At 37.5% G+C, this 22,693-nt stretch overlaps 1 protein-coding gene across 6 annotated transcripts in view; it reads right to left on the minus strand.

Moving 5' to 3' along the window:
• Positions 1-17,659: 17,659 nt before the first annotated feature.
• Positions 17,660-22,693, minus strand: part of TMTC2 (transmembrane O-mannosyltransferase targeting cadherins 2) — a 330,806-nt gene continuing 325,772 nt past the window's right edge. For 5 of the 6 annotated variants that reach the window (XM_067559869.1, XM_067559870.1, XM_067559872.1 and 2 more), the window contains one exon: positions 18,625-20,690. In XM_067559869.1, the coding sequence (XP_067415970.1) occupies positions 20,511-20,690 (180 nt within the window). In that variant the 3' untranslated portion in view covers positions 18,625-20,510. Of the gene's footprint in view, positions 20,691-22,693 lie in introns of all 6 variants that reach the window. The other variant, XM_067559871.1, reaches the window with a different exon arrangement.

Raw genomic sequence — 22,693 nt, forward strand, 5'->3', positions numbered from 1 at the left:
CAAATTCTTCTGGCAGTTTCAATTGTGTAGAGTATTATTCCTCACTTTCTGTCCTAAACTGTTTTTATTGTTACTATGCAGTGTTATAATGCTGCTGTGTACTGCTCCAAAACCATTATTTAAATCACAGAGAAACTATTTCTCTATAGCCTTCACCTGTCTGGCAGGAATGATGCAAGGTTTAAACACTTTCAGCCTTAGACGGAAAAGGACTGTAGACAGTCAAGGCATTAATAAAATAGTCGTATATCCTCTCCCCTTTTCTCTGAATTTCCAATACAACCCTGCAACCTGTGGACCACACTAGATAAAGCCAACCAACAACGACATCAATATTTGGATGGGCAACTCAGGACATATAGAGGATGATTTTTAGGAATAGCAATGCCAATGGGAACCAATGCCAAGGGGAGCTGCCGGTGCTCGGCACCACTGAAAATCAGGGTCAGCATTACTTATGTTGCCAAAAATTGTAGCACTGAAAACAAGTGTACATCTTTTTTTAAAAATCATCTATAAAGCTGAGTGTGATGGGGTGTACTCCCCATACTTGCCCTGAGAGTGTGGAATTAGGCCAGGTGGGCCCAATCAACTAATTAAGCAGAGAGCAGAGGGAGAGGTTTAGGCTGTGAAGGGGCCACTAACTGAGAACAGACTCAACTGGACAGGAACAGGAGAGGCTTGTATAAAGCCGAAGAGTTGAGAGTAGAAAAGGGCTTTGCAGGAAAGTAAGCTTCAGTCACTCTCTGGGAGAATGGTGATGTGTTTGGGACGATAGAGGGTAGTCCACAGTTATTTCCTGGGAGTTGGGAGGCTGGCAAACCCAAGAGAGAGGGAAGGTACGAGAAGGCTTAGGGAAAAAAACAGCAAGAAATGGGAGTGCAGACCTTGAGGGCCCCTAAGTTGGAATGAGGAGTAGGGGATGGGCCCAGGTTCCCCTACCAGACACTGAGGATGTGGCACAGATCAGGCAAAGGACAATGGACTGCCTGGAATGATTTATTCTGGAAAGATTTTGTTACCCCCTAGAGGGGGAACCTCGTAGTGACCTGCTGGGAGGTCCAAGTCATGAAGGGAAGGCTGTAGTTCCTGGAGCAAGAGGGATCTGAAGAATGAAAGAGAATGATGGGAGAGATACTGCAAAAGAAGGGTGCAATGTCTGCACAGAGCGACCAGAAGGAGGCAACACTAGTGGTGAGCGGAGCCTCTTTACATTAAAAAAATACTTTCAAAGGAGCTCCCCCTCAGGTTTGGTCTGCTTAACTCATTGTTCTATTGCTCTCTTGTCCACTGGTGGCTGGCCTGCCTGCACTTACTCTGAATAACTGCTCACTCCAGTAAAAGCCCCAGATTTCTTTGGGCCCAAGGGAACATTTGTCTAACCTTAAGGTGTTTTTGTTTATTCAAAACTGTATTTGGTGTTAGTGAGTCAGTGAAAGAATAGCTTAATTTCACATGTTGAAATATTTGTAGAGCTCTGTTTAGCTTAGTTAAACAGTTCTCTCTGGCTTTTGTTTTGTAAGTGTTTTGTTTTGTTTCTTTTTTTAAACCAGGTAGTTTCTCTCGCTCCATCACTTTATTTTTTCACTGGGAGTTTTAATAGTCTTAGTTTAGGGAAAGTTCAGTAGTTCAGAATATATATAATTATTTCAACTTTGTCTATCATTTCAACAGCAAGAGAAGAGCTTTGAAAGATGTAATCAACCTGTTAAACGTGGAAGCATAAAGACAAGTTAACCACTAAGACAAAATGAATCCACTCATCAAGATCATGATTTAGAGGCTGCTGTTAGAAGTCTCTGAAGCTGTAGTCAGAGTAAATCTTTTCCTCCAGTGTTTGAAACAAATGAGCTCTAATGAAATAACAGCATAATTATTAATAATCTTGTTACTTTAAAGTAACAGGAACAAACCAAACTTCCTAAAGAAATATATTTTGAGTGTAATTTTAAATAGAATATGCTCATTCTCAAACTCTTCAGAGTCTTAGAACTGGATTATATCTCAGACAGATGAATGTACTCAAAACTGAGAGTACTTGGAAAAACTCATCAGGTGAGTAAGAACACTTTTACAAATACAAGAAGTAGAAAATATGACAAGATTTCAAATTAAGGTTAAAGCAGAAATTAAACATGGATGACTAAATCAATAAGACTCCGTCCTCTCATATCTGTTACCAATAAATGGACTCTAGGCAAATAAAATGAAATAATTAGAGAAACAGGAAAAGTGGAAAATAAAAGTTTAGATTTTCCTCCAATGAAATCAAATCTTTCATTGGAGGTGGATTTTCCTCTAATTATTTCAATGAAATCAAAGCTCATTCCGCTCTGAAGAACCCCGCTATGTTGCGTGTATCAGGGTGTGGATGGCAGAGGTTCAGCCCAATTCTAGATTCACAGAACGAGCTGCCTGATATGCTCCATGGAAGAGTCAGAAAAAGAATCAATATACATCACCCTTTCAAATTGCACATTAACATTTTAAGTGGAGCAATTTCCAGCTGAGAAATTGGAAACGAGGTTTATGAAATGCTCAGCTGTTAAAAGTAGGAGTAGTATTTTGAAGGAAGTCATTTTAAGTCCTTATGTGGAAGGGCCTATACAAATACAAAGGGCTTTAGAGGCAAAAAAAACCATCATGACACCACTCTGAGGAGATGTGTGGTATTATGCTTCGCTTACTGAGTTACAATCAAGTTACACAAGCTGCTTAAAGCCACAACATGGCAGATTTGAGAATGGAACCCAGGAGATATGACTTGCATTCCTCTACTCTCACCATAAGATCATTGTTTCCTTGTTAGACTCATTTAAACAGATCTGTGCTCATTAGAACCCTCCATTGACTTCCAAATGTATTTACTCAGTACTGCAGACTCTGCGTATTAGACCCCTATATTGTGTATGTCTGTGTAATTCCAACTAAAAATATCTTGTTCTCAAGTAATGGGGAAGGCTAAAGAATCTAAGAACGTTGCAGGATGCAAGGAACCATCAAGTTACTAGGTGACTCAAATCCTGTAGGGGTGGGTGATTAGAGCTAGTAACTTTCTTCTCTCCCCTTCTGTGAAGGACCTAGGGACAAAAAATAAAATCTAACTAGTTAACATATACAAACCAAACACAGGTTTAGCAGTTCTATGCAATAGTGGCATGTGTTTTTCATCACTGATTTATTTTTAGTGAACAACCAATGCTGTTTACTTTTCTATAGACTTAGGGTGAGAGACCTATTTGAGAAATAAGACAATAGCCTGATTAATAACACTTGTTTGTTTTTACATGTGCTTTTATTAATCCTGCTACTGTTACAGAGGCTGATAATTGGTGATTCTGCTGCTGCTACTGCCACCTATATACTTATATATTGTGTACTATAAGCAATGGAAAGTGAAATCACTTAAAAAATAAAGAGAAAGACTAAGGACTAAGCTCTGGTTTTAGTTAGTTGTGAAACTCATCATTTGACTTAAGTGGAATTGCTCTGGAATTAAACCAAATGTGACTGAGATTGGAATGTGGACCTCACACATTTCCCATCTCTTCCCATTACTGTATGGGAAGACTTTTTGATTGCATAATATCTGAACGGATGCAACCGTCAGGGTGGCAATTGTAGTGGATGTTTTAGGTATTCATTCCAGTAATTACAGACAGCTAGTCCCCAAACTCGCGAACAAATCTATTCTTTTTTTTACAGCAACTGAAAAGAGATGTGAGAAGGATCATTTCTCTTATGTAATTCTCACATGACATTCTCTGTTCTTATATATCCTATCATTCTATGTAGTGATGAATTGCATCAGGCACACTACCTTGACTGGGTCCAAATGATCTTTAAATTTCTTAAGATTGTGTCTTGTTACCCACACCCCTTCCCCATCCTGACTTTTATATTTTCTATTTGTTTTCATTAAAGTCAGATAAACTGGTAACCCTACATTCAAAGTGGGATTTCCCAGGGCCTTACTTTTTTTTTTTTTTTTTTTTTTTTTATAAAGTAAGTGATTTTTTCCTAAATATTAACTCAGTAAAGGGATAGGACATATATATATATTCTAGGGTGGTTAATGTAATCAGTTCCACACTTGAACCATAAAAGGACTATCCATTGATCCAATTATTCTATTTTCTTAAATTGTAATGCTTTGTGCACCATATCGTATGAAGTTTTTAACACATCTTCCAGTACAACTACCCTAATGGTCAAGACGTGTATTCAGAATAGTTTGATTAATCTGATCCCAGATACTCAAAGAGCCACCTTTACTCATATTAAACAGCACATTACTTGACAAGGAGATCCATTGCTTTCAATAGAACTCTTCACCGAGTAAGGGATTAGGCGAGATTCTGTGTTGGACCTCCAGGAGCTTCTAAAGAATCATTTATTAAATGTTTGTACAGCACCTAATAGAATGAGTCCCAACCTGGCTGTAGATTTTAGGCAATATTGAAATATAAATGTTAAATAATAACACTAAATAAAGTATTTCTTTGACTACCAGTAACATCCTCAGTAACACCTTTACATTTTTTTTTATGAATACACGGAAGAGGTGTTGTTTTTATGTTTTTGCCACAACAACATTTGCAGCTCTAAGGCCCTCATCCTGCAAGTTGTTCTATGCAGAACCCTGCAACTACACAGAGTTGTGCTGAAGTAACTGGGAATTTAGGTCAGCAGTCATATAAAATAACACAAGAGATTGGGCCCCATATTCTCTGTTTAACCTGTTAGCACTGTAATCTCTAGCCTAATGTGCTGGAAGGTATAGGCATCTTGTGCACTACAAAAGCTTTGCTCTATTTTCAAAATAAGTCTTCCTAATATTGAAAAAGGAAATAAATGATTCTCTTACTTATCAGTCGCCCATTAACACTTTTTAAAATACAGAGTTAATTAACATGTATTGAACAAAAAATCTTAAAAATTAAATGGTAGAAAATCTCAAAATCTATCTAATGTTCTATAGTTTAAAAAGTGTATCTAACAAAACGATAATCATGCATTTAAAATATATATGACTTTAATGTTCCAATTTCTCTTACTCATAATAATCACTCACACCAGCTGGTATCACAAACTATGTTTGTTCATTTTTAGCCTCGCCTGCAAAAGTGGAATCCACCAGTTGGTTAGGTATTTCCTTACTAGTTTTTGTACTATGTAAAACCATCTAATTTGCAAACTGATAAAAAAGTTTTTACTGTTGGAAAAAACTTGAATCTTTCGAGGAACAAGCAGATGATTCTTTCAGAAAAGTCAAACTGTCATCAACAGATCTCAAATGTGATATTCTTAGCAGAAGAAAGTCAACTCTGCAACAAGAGAGACATTGATTATTATACCTGTGAGAGAAAAGTAACCAGACAAATCCAATCACTTGAAATGAGAAACGTAATGAAGACAGAAGAAATAGAAGTCTCTCTCGTAGTGTAGAAGTACTTCTTGAACTGTGCAGGATTACCTAGGACTACTTTGAGATGTATTTGTTCTTTTCTCAAATGTTAACATTACACATGCCAAAAGCAACATTAGCATTTTAAGAGCGTAAAGCGTACACAAAAGGTTTGTCGTAAGTAGCGCCAATTAGAGAGGGCGAAATTTTTCACACAAGTAGTTTATTCACAAAAAGTGTAATTTTGGGTTGACTGAAACTATTTGTGAATTTCTGTCAAGTTAGCCTAATGCTTTCAACTGAAGCAAAAAAGTTGAATAAATAATTTAAATGTCTTTAAGGTATGGGGTAGTCATTGAGCCCAAGGGTGAGCATGATTCTACAGCCTGCTGGTTAGGGCACTCACTTGAAGAAGCGGACTCAAGTCCCTGCTCCCATTCTATTTAATTATTTCATAAAAAGTGGAAGAGTTTCAAGAGGAGACATCGGGCGAAAGCTCCATTACAAAATATCCCATAGCACCAGTGGGAAGGGCTCTATTCTGAAATATGGGTAGGCTTGGAAGAATTAGATTTTTTTATTGCCAAGTGTCAGTAAACATCAATATCACTATACATATTCAAATAGTTGAAAAACTATTTCCATCAATAATATCAAAATGTACAGATAGGCAAAGTTAAAAAAAAGCTTCTTGAGAACTTAGAGGGTTTTTTTTAAGGGTATGTGATGTTGACAAATTGTGTTCTAATGATTATAAAGATTTAACTTTTTGAATCTCAATGTCTACTCTCATTAAGTAATTATTATCTGGTCCCCTACCTCTCATAATATCTAACCACGGTGAAATGTACAAAACAGTCAGGGGCAGAAGGAGGGGAGTGCTGGTGATGCTTCTGCCTCCCTTGTAAGCTTCAGCCCAGTGGTTAGCTTTGCTTTTCTCAAAATGCCTGAAAGTCTAAACAAAAAGTTTGCAATAAAAATGAAACATTGTGTTTCAAAATTACTGAAAGAGTTTCAACTCAACTTTTCTTTGAGTTTTTGTTTTGCCAAAGAATTACCAAAAAAATGTCTTTTTGGGAGGTTCTATGCAAAATGAAAACATTTTTTTTTAATTTGTCAAAATGGCCAGCAAACCAAAAAGTCCACTATTTACCCAGCTCTGGTGACAATTCCACCATTCTGTAATCCTTCTGAAAAATGTACATATACTAAGTGCGATTATATTTTTTTCCTGTGGGTTCCTCCTCACCCTCTACCTCCCCCATTTTTATGACTTCATTTTGGAGTCAGATACAATACCTTTTCAGTCTTCCCCAACTCCATCCCTAGCCACCAATTTCTATTTCTTTAGGAAGACAAACTGCAGTTTCCTGAGTCACTGAATACATTGCTGCTCAATGACAGTAGCTTTGCTTCTGACATTCCTCCATTGTGAAAGTAGTAGGCGTGCCATGCTCACACCCAACATGAGATCTTCCCAATGGCAAACAATACAATCCTACCATGTCAATGGACCTACTGTGTTGCCTCATTACAATGCACAACTACAGGAGAAGGATGGTACCTAAGCTACCTAAATGCCAAAGACAGGACTGAATGGCTTCCCTTCCAGATCATGCAATAAAACACTGGGCTTTAGATCTATAAATTGGACTGCTACCACACTAAATTCCAGCTTCACCAATAGCAGTTTGCTAGTACTCAGCAATCTTTTCAAGGAGAAACCATAACTGTTCACTTATCATTGCGCTGTGTCTGAGGACTTCTATCAGTTGACTAAGAGAAGCTTCTATTAGAGAGTGAACTAATTACAAATCTATTATATTTATTGTAATCAAATAATAAAATAACTTGAATCAACAAAAGAAAAGGATTTCCCAATTAAAGCTAGATTTCCATTGTTCTCTCATTCCCATTCTGTAAAACATGTGGGGCTAGATCTTCAGCTTATATCAGTTGAGAATTCTGACCCTTTGTATGTAAGATCACACTAAAATTAAAATACAATTCATAGCTTTTACCTCCTTGTTACAAAGTAGGAATTGTCTGTAATATTGTTAGGAATGACATGCATTGCAGTGACTTACTTGGCTAGCGGTAGCTACCCAGTGGGTACAAAAAAGATTAAAATGCTCATGGGGCAGAGCAGGAGACAGGAGTTGTGTGTCTCACATAACTATATGAGGTGATATGAATGGCTCATTAAAGGACTAGCTGAAACCGAGCCATATCATTGGAGGGTCTGGAAACACAAGGGGAGCGCCAGCAACTAAACAATTGACATCTATCCATGGGAATCTTTGGCAGGCGGAACATGTGAACTCAGCATAAGTTAGCAGCAGGGGATATGCGCTGGCTTTTGAAGAGACACAAAGATTTCACCTGGGACTGACAAAGAGACTGAGACAGTGAACCAAAAATGGAGTCCACGGCAGCATGGCTGAGCGAAACGCTGGCTAGGCCAGGATGGACTTTGCCTTAACCTTTGCTTGTCTACGCTAAGCTAAGGCCATCCCTATGCTGTGTTCCAGTTGACTAATAAACCCTACTCAGTTTTGAAAAGGCTGCCTGGTGTCACTACAAATATTGCTGAGGTGTATTGGTCCCTGAAGAGTGTAAAAATCTCTGACCAGGAATCTATCTCAAGTGGACTAGCTGAGCAGAGCTCACAGTGTGAAACAGGAGTGCTAGATCCCAGATGCTCAGTCTTAGCTGCATTGAGGCCATATGACCTACCCTGAAGGAAGAGTGAGACTCCTTGGGGGGGGGTCTGGAACACTGGAGGGGCTCCGGTGGGGCCTAGCACAGGTCCTGTGGATCTGTGACACCCCCTTCAATCCTCCCCCCCCCCCCCTTATTTTGTGCTTGAACACACTTCAAATAACTTAACTTTTATAAATTACTGTCGTTGATTGTAGCAAAAGACATTTTAGGCATAGGTTTCTTTTTCCTTGATTACTTAGCTTTGTCCTATCAATCATGATTATAGTCCTGTTACAATAATTAGGGCTTTTAATCAATTTTCAAACCACATTGCTCAGTAGACTATGCAGTGCAGTTAAAGAGTGTCATGAGAGACGTTACGCTGAAAATGACTAGAAATAATGCTTTTTGCAGATGGTGGGTGTGAATGCCGGGGAATGGCAGAAAGATCACCTTATCAGGCTTTAACATACTTTCAGTACGCACTAAAATAATTATAACTGTGCACTTGACACACTGAAGCATAAATTAGCTCTCAATTGGATACAGTAACACCACTAAGAGAAGCTTTCCTGGCATTCAGAGGGGAAATATCCTCCAATAAATTGTATTTTTCTGAACATATGAAAGAAATTTCCCTTGCAGTGAGCTCCGGTTATTATTTGATAGTATGACCTTGTACTGTAAAAACAACACACTCCCTGGATTAGTGACCAGTGCTGGCCCTGTTCCAATGTAGATGTTTTAGAACAGCTTTTGCTATCTCAGTGCTCTTAGTAAACACCTTGCCTGTGTAAGGCAGTAAAGTTTCATGGAAAAAATTGTACATTTGTGTATCTCTTTATGTAAAATACCCTGTATAGATGCAGTAGGAGACTAAAGAAAATAGTCTGTTGTGGCAGCACTTCGGACCGGAATAATTCATTGGAGACCCTCTAGAGCCTGACACTGTAAAACCATAACAAAAAGATTCTAAAGAATTTTCAGTGAAACCCTGGCCCCTCTGAAGTCAATAGCAAGACTGCCATTGACTTCATTGAGCCCCAGATTTCATTCTTACAAGCTAAGTAGATGTAAAATGGAGACTGAGCACTTGGAAAATCTTTGTGGCCAATAAGGTGACCAGGTCTTTTAATTTAATGAAGCCGGCCTATAAGTGGAAGGGCCATTCTGAAATCTCCTGCCTGAGGTGTCATCATTATATCTTTCAAGCCGTGTCACAGCGATTGTTATGGTCTCCCTAGGTCTCAGTATTGTTACCAGAGTTTCTCTCTGAAAAGTTGAATGCAATAGTACAAACTCTGACAAAGTGCCACTAGCCAGAGTTTGCTGGCAGGAGAAAACTAGAGCAAGAAAATTGTCAGCACAGTAGGGTATTTATTTAACAATCTTAGCCATCCAGACATTTTCCAGCACATCATTACCCCAAACTGAGGGCATACTGTAGCTACATGTTGAAGAATTAGGGCAAACTATTCTTACCCTTGAAGCTTTGCAATGCGACACTGCACTAAAAACAAAACAAAACAAAACCTTCTGCTCTGCTAAATTTGGTATCCATCTTTGAGAATCGAGCAACCTCTGAGGGCTTAGTTATGTGCACAAAGTTGTTATCTCCTTTGTAGCAGGTCTGTTGTACATGTTCATAATAATCACTGTTGGTTAATTTAGCAGATGGCTGGAACCTGTGCAATTCCCTTTGGAGACAAGGACTATGGTTATATTATTCCCAATGTTAATTTAAAAGCAGAACTCCAATATCATATGATGCTGCTTATCCTGTGTAAATCAGCCTACCACTGCTTCAGCTTTCTGAATCTCTCTGGTAGTGGGTGTATGAACTTAAATGTAAGAAAATGTAAATTGCTTATCTCTGTCTTTTTCTAGTCAGTAAAGTGGTAAAAAGAAAGGTACATAGAAAAAAATGTATTAACACTGCAAGTCATTTATTCAGTGCTTAGACTGGAGCTCCCCTGTGTTACTTACTTACAGTTCACTGCATGAGACATAAAATCTAATTATTTTTATTATCTAGTACCATAAGAGTGCAGGATGCATTACAGATAACTACAAGACACAAATCAGTGCTCTCAGGACTGTACTGTCTAAAATGGCTATAACAGAACAAGAGGTGAAAATAGCGAGGGGCAGAAGAGGGGTTATGTGAAGACAAAGGAAGTAACAAGATGAATACACAAGCTTTTTCCCTTCTATAACCAAAGTTTCAGTTTCAAAATAGGTAGCAGTCAAGTCAAACATGAGAATTATGGGTTTACCTAACACTGTGGCATCCAATTGTATTTAGCTAGAATTCCTGATGACCCAACTATCCTCTATTACTTTTCCAATAAAGAAGCAAAGTGAGAGGGAGAGAGACTATGCAATCAGTTGTAAGTCAGTTTTCCATATTGCCTGCCTCACTTCTGTTTTAGCTATGGGACTTCTCCCAGAAGGTGGACTTAAGAATGGCCATACTGAGTCAGACCAATGGTCCATCTTGCCCAGTGGCCTGTATTCTGACAACGGCCAATGCCAGATGCTTCAAAGGAAATGAACAGAACAGGACAATTATCAACTGATCCATCCCCTCATCCAGTCCCAGCATCTGGCAGTCAGCGGCTTAGAGACACCCAGAGCATGGAGTTGCTTCCCTGATCATCTTGCCTAATAGCCATAGATGGGACTATCTTCCATGAACTTATCCAGTTCTTTTTTGAACCCAGTTATTGTTTTGGCCTTCATGACATCCCCTGGCAACAAGTTCCACAGATTGATTCTATGCTGTGTGAAGAAGTACTTCCTTTTGTTTGTTTTAAACCTGCTGCCTATTAATTTCATTGGGTGATCCCAGATTTTTGTGTTATGTGACTTAAAAAAAATCCCACACCTTTATTTTTCAGTTGAATTATGATATCTGCCTGATTCTCATGCTGAACTTTAACAGTTTGCATTGTTACATTATAACAATTTTTCTAGGTAAGCCAATTACTAGCATAAACTTGCATAAAATTATTACTGCTTTTCTGCAGCAAACTTCACAGAAACTCATTTGGAAAGGTATTTTTCAGTAGTGGGAGGTAGAAGGGTGTTTTTTGACCCATGGTACTGTCAATTATCTCTTCTTTTTTTTTTTAGAATTAGCACAGAAAAAACAAAATGTCCAACAAATGGAAAAACAAGTTTGGTATAAAGTTGGTTGAAAATTAGTTACTAATTATATGAAACAAAAGATCAGGCCTTTTCATGTCTAACCTATTTTTCTATAAGATGCTCTTTTGAAGTTTCTTTTGCTGTCAGCTGGCATTTTATTTCAATCATATTTAATAAGGATACATAATATATTAGCTCATGGAAAGGGATTCTGGTAAGTAAGAATGATGGTTCTATTGCTGAAAAACAGTTCTAAGTGTCAGGAGACCTGATTTGACTCTTGGCACTGCCTTAATTTTTTCAGTGGGTGAAATCTGTAGCCTGTGTTATGCAAGATGTTGGGCTAGAGAAGCATAATGATCCCTGCTGACCTTAAAATCTATTATTCTTTCTGTTCTTTCATCGGTACAGGAACACTTTTGTCCAAAATGGTATGGATTTCATCCCAGTTCTTGCGTAAAAAATTTAAAAAAAAAATCCTGTGATTTTAATTGCTCCTTGATGTGGAGATGGGAGAGCAGAAGTGTTGTTGGGGGAAAAAAGAACCCCTTGGATGTGTGAGGAGGAGAAAAAATGGGCTTCTGAAGAAGGACATTGCAAGCCTTCTACACAACGGACTTGCCTCTAGTAGCCCAGCTAACAAGAGAAAGTCCTTGGAATGTGTTAGAAGAAGTGTCCCTTTATCATGGAAATTTTATTTTAAATTTTCTCTCAAAGGGACCAAAACAATATATGGTCTCAGGCTTTATCCCAGTTACTCTTCCCATAGTTCTTACAGTGAAAATACAATCACAACAGTCATTGTAAGAAAAACAGGCTCGTTTGCCCATTGCTTCCAGAAGAGCCTGTCCAAGAAGCCTGACTCCCCTTCATGTCTGTGTGTGGTCTGTCATGAGGATGCTATTTACATACATCCTCTATTTCCTATCAGGCCTTGTCAGAAGTTAGGACTGTTATGGCTGCTACAATTCGCAGTTTGCCCTGCTCTCTTCTCAGAGAGTATGTCTACATGGGGATTAAAAAAACCCCTCAGAATTGTCCTAGGTCAGCTATCTTGGGCTTGTGGAGTTTGGGTTCCGGGGCTAAACAATTTCTGAGTAGACATTTGGGCTCAGGCTGAAGACCAACTTCTGGGACCCTGTGAAGGTGGAGAGTTTCAGAGCTCGGGCTTCAGCCCAAACCTGAATTTTTAGCCCCGCAGCTCGAGCCCAAGTCAGCTGAGCCAGGCCAGCCACTGACATGATGCTGCGTGGTCTTATTGAGAGAGAGAAGCTGGAATCGATCTAGGATCAGGCTTGCCTGCAACACTGAGGCCTTGGAGTTGTTCCAATCCCCCTGTTCATGTAACTTTGGTCTTGAGCCCTAAAGCCATGCTCAGTAGAACAGGTTCTTTTGTGTAAACACTGTATCATTTCCCCAAGGCCACTTCCTTCCCTGCCTGTGTGACAGACAATCTTATTTACTTGGATGGAATCAGAATTCTTAGCTGCTATTTGAAGCGCTGCTACTGGGCAAGACAATTTCTATATATACAGGAAGTAGCTACCTTGTAAGGGTGACGAGATGGTTTATAAAACAGCCAGATCATTGGTGATGAGTGTTAGAATGATACCTGGAGTTTCTATTTCTCCAAACTCAATTATAAATACTCTTTTTAGAACACAGGAGAGTACTGGCAATGAGCATCTCCACAGCAAGCACCTTCTTTTGCTGCAGGCTTGACATTCTATTGATGTCAACTGGAGCTACTCTTCCTGGAGAATAGTGCCACAGGAAAGGAGAAGTGCATTTATCCTTTTCTCAATATACATGCAGAGACTATTTCCTGTGTAGCGTACATTGTAGAATACTTCTTAGCTAGCAAGTTACCAAACATTACTGTGATCGATTTTTTTTTTTTTAAGGAAATTTTAAAAATCCAGCTGTTTGATATTAATAATCTTCTTTACTAGTGTTTACTAGTAAAGGAAAATTTCACCCATACCTCAAAATTAAAACATACAATACCAAAAATACACTGCAATTAAAACAATTATGAAGAGAGACAAGGCTAATGTACCACTGAGATTATGAAAACCTAAAAGGTTAGAACTTTTCATATAAACTGTCACACAGGACCCTATGAAAAGCTCTTAAGTAAACTGACAAATCTATTTATAAATTATAAATATCAAGAAATGATGACTGCAAAGGTCAGCAATATTATTTTTCAAATCCTCCAAATTAACTAAATTCAAGATAAAAATCCACTCTTATAAGGTCAGAGTTTATTGACATTCATATAATACCACGAGTGAGAGATCACAAAAGCTTTGAGCAGAGTACATACAATTTGAAAATGACTTGATCACGCTTTTTTTTTTTTCCTGCCCAAGCAGAGTAGTGCTGTGTTTTTGGAGCAGAACTCCAATCAATAAGAACTAAACATTTCAGTAGATGACATATTAAAACTATTTGTGTAAACACGTACAGTGCTGTACAGCATGGCAAATAAACTTATCAAACATAACTCTCATTTGATGATTAGTATTGAGGAGGCCTTTTTCTAGCCTGATGGAAAGCAAAATTCATTGTGTTAGCATCAAGGGTTCTAACTGGAAATTGTATTTCCTTTAATCCATTAGCAATTCTGAGATTGAAAAATGGCTGCCATTAATGTTGGTTTACAGTAGAGTTTAGGCCTAAATGTGATACAGTACTGCTCAAAAGTCAATCAAATTTTGTTTCTTCTTAACTTCTTTTAACAAAAGGCTAATGAATTGAAATAAAGACTCAGTTCAGCTCAAAAAACTGTTCATTGCTTCTAACTATATGGAAACTCAGAAGAAAATAGCCTCCCAACTCTCTGAGGGAACTGAGAATATGAATCAAAAGGTAAACAGGAATCAGGGATCCTATGGGATAATTATATATAATTTTTTTCCCAGGGAATTTATTCTGTGAAAAAATACCAGACTAGTAACCTTGCAAATTAAATTGAGACGAATTGCCAAACACAATTCTGATGGAGAAACTCTAGTTGAGTGGGTGGAATAATAATTTTAAAAGACTAGGCTTTGTTCCTCTAACAGACTCCTTGATGGTGTAATAGATTTCACCTCTTTTTTTTGACTTTGGCCCAACACCTGAAGCTCTATGTTATTTATTATTAGTATTATGATTTTTTAAAATTAAGCTATAAGACATTTCTTTGTACTGAATCAGTAAAAAAATGGAAGACTATTCCATAAATGTATGGTGGTAAAAGGGGCTCTTCTAAATTAAGCAGAAATAAGATTTATTGTGTAGGTTTAAGATATTAATAAGTTTCACCATATGTTTCATAGCAAGGTAAGTCTTCCTGGTGACCCACCTCTTCCTCCACACACAATAAATTTATATACAATATACAAGTCCTTAGAACCACAATACACAATGGAACTTCCACTATTTGTGGATATGCAGAGCAGTTTTAGATTTTATGTACAATGAAAGAAGCAATACATTGTTTTAATTTAGTCACTGATGTACTGTAGGGAATCTTATTGTGGTATTGCAACCACCAATGTAAAAAAAAAATTAATTTTTCATGGCAATAAAGTAAAAAATTGGACTTGTAAAAACACTGCTTCCAAGAAAATCAGAAACCGAATAAAATCTCTCTCCCTAGAAAACAATGGAAAAAAAATGAATTTGTCTGAGTGAAAGGAAAAAGTTCTATGCATGCAATTCTTGAACAGCAACAACATAGCAAAAGAATCTCAAAAAAATCTTACTTCCTGAGAATGTATTACTAGCTTTTCAGATCTTTATACCTGGGTTTAAATTTTATTCAGATTTGTGTCTGACAATTTTATCCAAGTTCCCATTTGTGCATATTAGAAAACTGGAGTACCTTCTGGCTCAAGCCACTCAACTCTCACTTCCATGAATGCTAAGTTTACACACAAAAAGGTTCCACGTTTGCTCTATGAAAGAGATGTCACTCTATATGTAGAAGGTTAGTTAATTGATAGTGTGCCAGTAATTGGTGCTCAAGAAAATACAAATTTGTTCCCAGGTTCTCTAAGACCCCCAACATTTTGTTGTTTTTATGGATTGCAAATGGCTTCCCGCATGCAATTCTTTACATTGAGCTTTTAACAATGATTTTAGATACAAAATTCGAACCCATGTTTTTTCATGTGGAGCATGTAAACATAGGCAAGTGCACGCGTGCGCACGCACGCACAGAGTTAAATGAAAAACTAACAAGCCTTCTATGAAAATGTTTAATACTTCATATTTAATACTTCATATTTAAAATGTATTTACTTTTAAGGTGTTTTTAACTGCTGCAAATGGAAACACATTTAAAGTAAAAGTAAAATTTTCAAAATATAAATAATCCTGAACTGGCAGGCCATAAATGCTATCTTACATTTTTTATAGTGCTCTGGAAGGTCCAGCTAATGTTTATATGAATATTTCAATCCCTAAAAATGCTTCATTGTACTTTTACTCTTAAACATGGCTGTCGTCTAGAACTCAAGAACTACAGTAATAAACCAGTGAGTTGGTGCACCATAATGGGCAAATATGAAAAAAAAGTCTAATGCATCTTTAAAGATCAGTTTCATCTGACTTGAGACCACAAATACTAAATTGCCTTAATCATAAGGTTTTAGCCATTGCATGACATTATCCAAGGGCAGAGGTAAAGAGGTTTTTTGTGTGCTTTAACTGTGTATTTCCATCCCGTAACATGTTTCAATTTCTTTTCATTGTAATGCTAAGTCTGAATTTCCTAGGTCTGTAACGCTTGGTTTTTGGATAATTACCTCATCTCTCTCATGTTTTTACCCTTAATTTAGAGATGCATACTCTGAGCCTAGTTTTTTAGCTGGGAATTATAATGAATTTCCTTCATTGGTGCTGGAAGAAAGTGACTCTCTGTGATTCTTTAGCCAATCTCATGTGACTACAGCAAACAGCATGGCTTCCATACATAAACCAGTTACAGCACATATTTGATTCCTTATGAGACAGCTTTTTATCATTATATTACCACATCTCAGCATGATTAAACATTCATCATGAGTGTGAACTAAGGCAGGCTTTCTCAAGCTGTGGGAGCAGCCAATTGGTGGGGCCTGGACAATGTCCGAGTAATTATCTGAGTCTCATCTAATTTTCAAGATTGTAAGTGAAAAAGGCAAGCAAATTCAAATTGCTGCCTGGGATTCCCTTAGATTTTCTGTGTACCTGTTCCTGGCTAAAGTCTCTTTCATTCATCTCACAAAGGCTGCCGTGACGGAGCAAAGATTGCCCTGCAATGTCTCGTCCTAGCTGCAAGGGCTGGCTGTGGTGCGTGATTTGAGGACCAGAAGACTGTCTCTCTACCGTCACCCCGTGATTTCTTTGTCCAGCCATTGTGTGAGGAGCATACAGAAGAGGCAGTGGCAGTAGCCTGCTGCCTCAGATGCTTGCAGGCAGGGAGGGTAAGGGCAGAACATAAGGATTTGGCAGCTCAATGTATGGGGCGTCAAGCTGATGGAACTGGGCCTTAAGGGGGAATGATGAGGGGACAAGCTGGGAGCTCAGGAGGAGGGTATGTACAGGCTAAGGGCACAGAGGTTCTGCTTCATGACTGTGAGTTAGTCTCCAGTTTGAGTCATCTTAACAAACGATGTGCAGAGAAATAAGCTTTGCTGTCTCACTGAAACATACATAGCAAAGTGACATTGTCTCCAACTCACCTGAAGGTGGGGCCTGAGCTCATTTGCTCTGATAAAAGTGAAACCCTGACAGCCAGCCTGACTGGGTATAATGAGGTCTAGCCATACCCATCAACACTTTTCAGATTGCAGAGGAAATCCTGCCCTCATCCATCCGTTGGTTCATAAGTCCCCGAACCAAGCAGAACCAGAAAGGGATCAGGATGTGGGAAAACTGATGCTCACTGCACTAAGGATCCCAGCTTTGCAGGGCTTTTCTGCATGGATAGGTTTTTGACACACATGGCAAAGTCTCCCATATAGAGGAGAAGCAGCACTTTTAGGGACTGTTGTAGTTCTGGGGCTATCAGCAGCTGCGGTATTGGTGAAACCATGATTTGGAGGACAATGACTGCCTCTTCACCACAAGGCCAAATATTCAGGTTGGGACCAGGATTTGTCTGCATGTGAACAATTAGACATTCACTAACTGGACCATTTATTACATACTGTATCCAAGTTTGAATGTCTTTTAAAAAGTCAATAGAGCGTAGTAGAATGCCTAGATATAATAGACTTTTACGCCGCTGATATCCAATATAGTTTTAAAAAGTATACAGTTAATATGTTATTAATTTACAGTTAATAAAATGCTGTTAATATAAGTTACAGTATAGCAACAGAGAGAAGCTTGCACACCATGTATTTGTTATCAATGCTTTATTATTGAAAACAAAATTGAAATTCTCTTATCTGGCACATAAACAATTATTTCTACAAAAAGGAAAGCCTACAAATCTCGATAATTTATACAAATAACAGTTTTTCAAAAAATAAAATTTTAATTTAGTAAACTTGCCTTGTGCTCTTTTTTTATTTTTTTAGCACTGTCTGCAATAATCCACCATAAATCCCTGAGCAGAGACATATATTTTAAATACGTTTTAAACTTATTCCAAAAGAAGAAAGGTAAGTCCTATATTGAAATGTATTCAGGGACATTCTTGTTAAACTACCATTAGTCCTTTTTCTTTCTTTTCTTGTTTTTTAAACCGTTATCAATGAGTGTCACTCTGTTGTGCAATGAATGATAACTACTAAACAAGAATGAACACATGTTGAAAGTGAGATACAAAGAACATAGTGAAAAGTTAAGATCGCCAAAGTTTGATGATAAGTTTGAAATAAATAAAGCTGCAGGATACCACAGTTATATTCAGTCATAGCCTAATACCTAATTTATTTATTTTTTTACCATTTTTCAGAAATGAAGTGAAAGGGGAAGAATAAATTCCAGACACCATCTTATTTTTTACCATTGGCTTCAATGGGTGGTGATGAAAAAGTTGAAATTCAACTTTTGAGCACTCCATGTTGCTTTCACAGACATATCATTATTTGACAGAAGGTTTGACACTGTTAAGAAACAAAAAAAGAAAAAAGAAAAATGCAGCCCTTTTGGTATCCCCATTGTGAATCTAGTCATTAAAAAACAGCATTGCTAACTGGACAGAAAAAGACAAAACACTATTACAAATTGTGACTATGCCAACTTTGAAAGAGTTACCCCACAAAATCCTTTAATACAGATCTAAAACTGTAGCGTGTATGGGGAGAATATACAATAAATGCAGTTGTACAATAAATGTTACTCACATAAAAATGCAGCAAAAGCCAAATGAAGATAGCAACAGTTGCAGACTACTGGCTTAATGAAAGAAAATGTTGCTGCAGTTGAGTAATAAATAAATAAATACATACAGCAATCTATTCTCCCAGAAGTACACAGCAATGGAATGGTGCTCTACAATTAAAAGGGAAAAAAGATTTTTCATTATAAAGGGTTTTAACAGATCCTGAAGATGCTTGCTTCAGTTAAAGGTGCTCCGTCACTTAATGTTATATTTACCACTTGTGAAATGAACATTGAAGCGGATACCAACAGGTCATTAAATGAAACTAAAATTTTTATAAAATATAGTACTTTTTCCAACAGAAGAAATCAATTAGCAAATGGCCTGGGAAAACACAGAGTAAAGCATCAATATGCTGCAGCTTAAAATAAATTATTTTATGACTTTTTATGAGGAATAAAACAATAACTAGCCCAAATAAAAAAAAAAAAAAAAAAAAAACAACTTTAGAAATGTAACAACTTTGCATGTCAGAAAACAAAATGGATTCCTAATATTCGGTTAGAATCCAAATACATAATCGTTTTAAAAAGAACACCATCGTCAACAATACTCAAAATAATTGGCAACCATTGTTACACACTCCTCTTGGTCTAAAATATCTTGAGGATCTTCTGCTAGCTACTAAAAGCCAGTCCCTTTAGCTACTTGCTGCCCTGGGCAGCACATGCCAAAAAGCTCCTTTTCAAAAAAAAAAAAAAAAAATCTGATAAGCTTGATTTGTACCATTTCTGAGTGCTAACACTCCCAAACTCACTCTTGTTGAATCCTTGCAAAAATAATACAAGTTAAACAGCATCTAGAGGTCCAGTTGAAAACAGGGCTTATCAGACAGTAACATGAAAGGAGTAAAACACAGTGTTCTTTAATGACAAAGAGAACTTTGTTTTAAGGTTATAGCCTAACTGCACTTATTTGATATCACGGCAAACATCTGTTTTCTGAGTACATATGGACAATTCATGGTATTACTGATAGCTTCCAGATTCTTTTATACTGGTCCAATATCACACTTTGAGCTGGTCCTTGCTTGCTCTGTCTAGGATAGGCAAAGCAAATCATATTCAACTGATTATCTGAAATAAACTACATTTAAAACTTTGAACAGTCTGAAACAATACGTGCATTTGTCAGTAAACAGGTGCAAATACTGTTATCTAGGGTGGCCAGATGTCCCGATTTTATAGGGATAGTCTCGATATACGAGGATTTGTCTTATATAGGCGTTTATCACCCCCTATTCCCTGTCCCAATTTTTCACATTTTCTGTCTGGTCACCCTACTGTCATCTAACTGCAAGTCACAGGTTTGTTTGTTTTTTAAAAGGACTGTGTCAGTCTGAAATTGATCACCAGGCAGGCCTAAAGACAGAAACAGCAGCATTAAGACAAACTGCAAACACATTGGATTTAGTATTCATTTTAATGAGTTACAGTCTCAGCAAATACTTTAAGTTAGTATTATCTTTTTTTTTTTTTTTTACTCCCTTGTGGCTGGGTGTACGCTATACAGTTTTCCCTTAGTGTTTTCAGGATAGTATGATTTTCAAGAACTCAGATGAAAATGAGCAATATGGAATTAACTGTGATAACTTGTCAAATATGCCAAAATACCCTCCTGTAAGTTCTATGGTTTTATTTTTTTAATTTTATTTTTATGGGGTAATACTTAAGTCACTCATGAAGCTCCCAAAGAATCTCCCTTTATTTTTCTGGCAAAAAAAAAATCATGCCAAAAACCAGAATAGGTTCTTATAGCAGCAATTAAGACCCATGACCCTTGCAGTCAAGTCCAATGAGAGCTTTGATCAGATAACTTTCGGGAAGTTTTGTTTTGGATGTGAGTCAATTTAAAGAAAAAAGTTCCTATATTTTTTCTGTGTCATGTTTTAGATGTCTTTAAGCCTTGTTTTTCCATGATATTCCACAGTTTGCGAAGGTTTGACTGTGTGATGACATCATCTGGCTTAAATTGGAGAGCTCGGAGGTAGTTTGCTTCAGCATCTCTGAGTTTACCATTGAGATGAAGAATGGCTCCAAGATTCATCAGGGCAGCCGGATACTGGAACAGGAGAAGGAAAGGAAAAATATTAAGAGTGTTGTTTCAGTTTTTCTTTCAGACAATCTTGATCCATTTAAACAAATTATTCCCTTATGTTTGCAGGCATTTTATGGAAGCAATTTAGCAATTTAAACAAATAGAGATAACAAGAAAAAGTTTTTGAACAGCTGCTAAGTGTGTACTTTGTGCTTTAAACGGGACAGGCACTGGTGTCTACATGCATAGACTTCTTTCCTTAATGAGAAAACACAGACCCCATAAAAGCTTTACATGTGGTAACATCAGCATACCGTAGTTTCCAAGAGAAAATTAAAGTAGTCCAATAGCGGACTGAAGAGAAGAATTTAATTTCAATTCGACCCAATGCCAATAAAGAGTTTATAATCGGTGGGACTAGCTAACACGTTGGAACTCCTGCCTCTCTTTTTCTTTCTTTTAATAAAATCTGTACTCAGATTTTAAAGAAAGACAAATTTCAAGGATACCCATTTTAGATTCTTCTTCATATAAATTCAGTGTTATGGCAGGCTTTGGTAACTCTTTCTTAATGAATGGTTGGATAACCTTAAAATTACCAATGGCAGAAACTTCAACTATGCTATATTAATGACAAAGATGTCAAGAATGCATAAAACAATAAATTAACAAGCCCTTTACCTTACTAATAGAAATGTTTCATACCTCATTTGGCTGAGTCATGTTCACATTCTTGTTTTACCTTAAAAAACCCCTTACATTATGTAATTATGAAATAAAAAGTCATTTACAGTAGTAGGAACTAAAATTACCTAAAATTGCTCACAACATGAAGGGTATTCTGCAAGGAAGGAAGATTTCTGGTACTGAAGTGAGAGGAGTTTTTAATCTGCAGAGCACCTGATCCCCCAACTCCAAATCTACTTGAGGCATCTGGATTTTAAAATAAAAACAGATACTAGACAAATTTCAACGTGAGTTGTCCAGGTCACCCATATTTTTGGATCTGCCTCAGGAATGCTTGCATCCCAAATTATGCAGAGTACGGGCAAAGATGGCTATTTTTTTCTACACAGCAGGTGGGAGGGTGCTTCCTAGCATGGGTAGGCAGGCATGCACTAGCTCTGCTTGAGCTAGCATGCTAAAAATAGTAGTGTGGCCATGGTGGCACAGGCAGCAGCTTGGTCTAGCCGGATATGTACATAACCCGGAAGGATTTGTAATTGGGTGGCAAGTCTGAGCCGCCTGGCCACACAGCTCTTTTTAGAACACCAGCTTGAGCAGAGCTAGTGTATCTGTCTAACTTTGCTAGGAAGCATCCTCCCAGCTACTATGTAGACATATCCTGAGGAGCAAGTGGTTCAGGACATCACTCATCAGCTTTCAAAAATGTGTAAAAGTTAACTGGAAAATCACTTTCTGCTATCTCTTGTGGGTACAATATTATAAACACTAGATGCTTTCTAATAAGATGGACAGCAGAAATAATAAGGGAGGTAGAAGTATCATTGTAGTTGTTTCGGTCCAAGGATATTAGAGACAAGGTGGATGAGGTAATGTCTTTTATTGGACCAACTTCTGTTGGTGAGAAAGAAAAGTTTTTGAGCCACAGAGCTCTTAAGCTCTGTGTGGCTGAAAGCTTGTCTCTCTCACTAACAGAAACTGGTCCAATAAAAGACATTATCAAATCCACCTTGTCTCTCTTAAGAGAAAGAAAAGACAGGAGAAAGAGCTGTCTATCTCCTACTTGCTACAGAACTGGGGATTGTCACCCAGAGTGGAAGCCTTCCCAGGATGCTGTGATAATGGCATGGCATTGTGATTAGGTTTTACATGCCTCTCAAACAACTATTTGGGTTCATCAAAGTACCTGTAATTTGAATTTTTCCACCTCTCCATCCACTCCAAGGTGACTCAATTTAAAATGAGTTTTCTATATAAAACAATTTTTGCACTAGGAACCTTAGATAGAAGACCACCCTCTGAAATACCTGCTATATTTGCTGTATGTACTATGCTGTATGTGT

This window comes from Emydura macquarii, unplaced genomic scaffold (assembly GCF_026122565.2).
Source record: "Emydura macquarii macquarii isolate MOO-44397 ecotype Brisbane River unplaced genomic scaffold, CSIRO-AGI_Emac_v2 contig_2205, whole genome shotgun sequence".
Taxonomy (NCBI): Eukaryota; Metazoa; Chordata; order Testudines; family Chelidae; genus Emydura; species Emydura macquarii.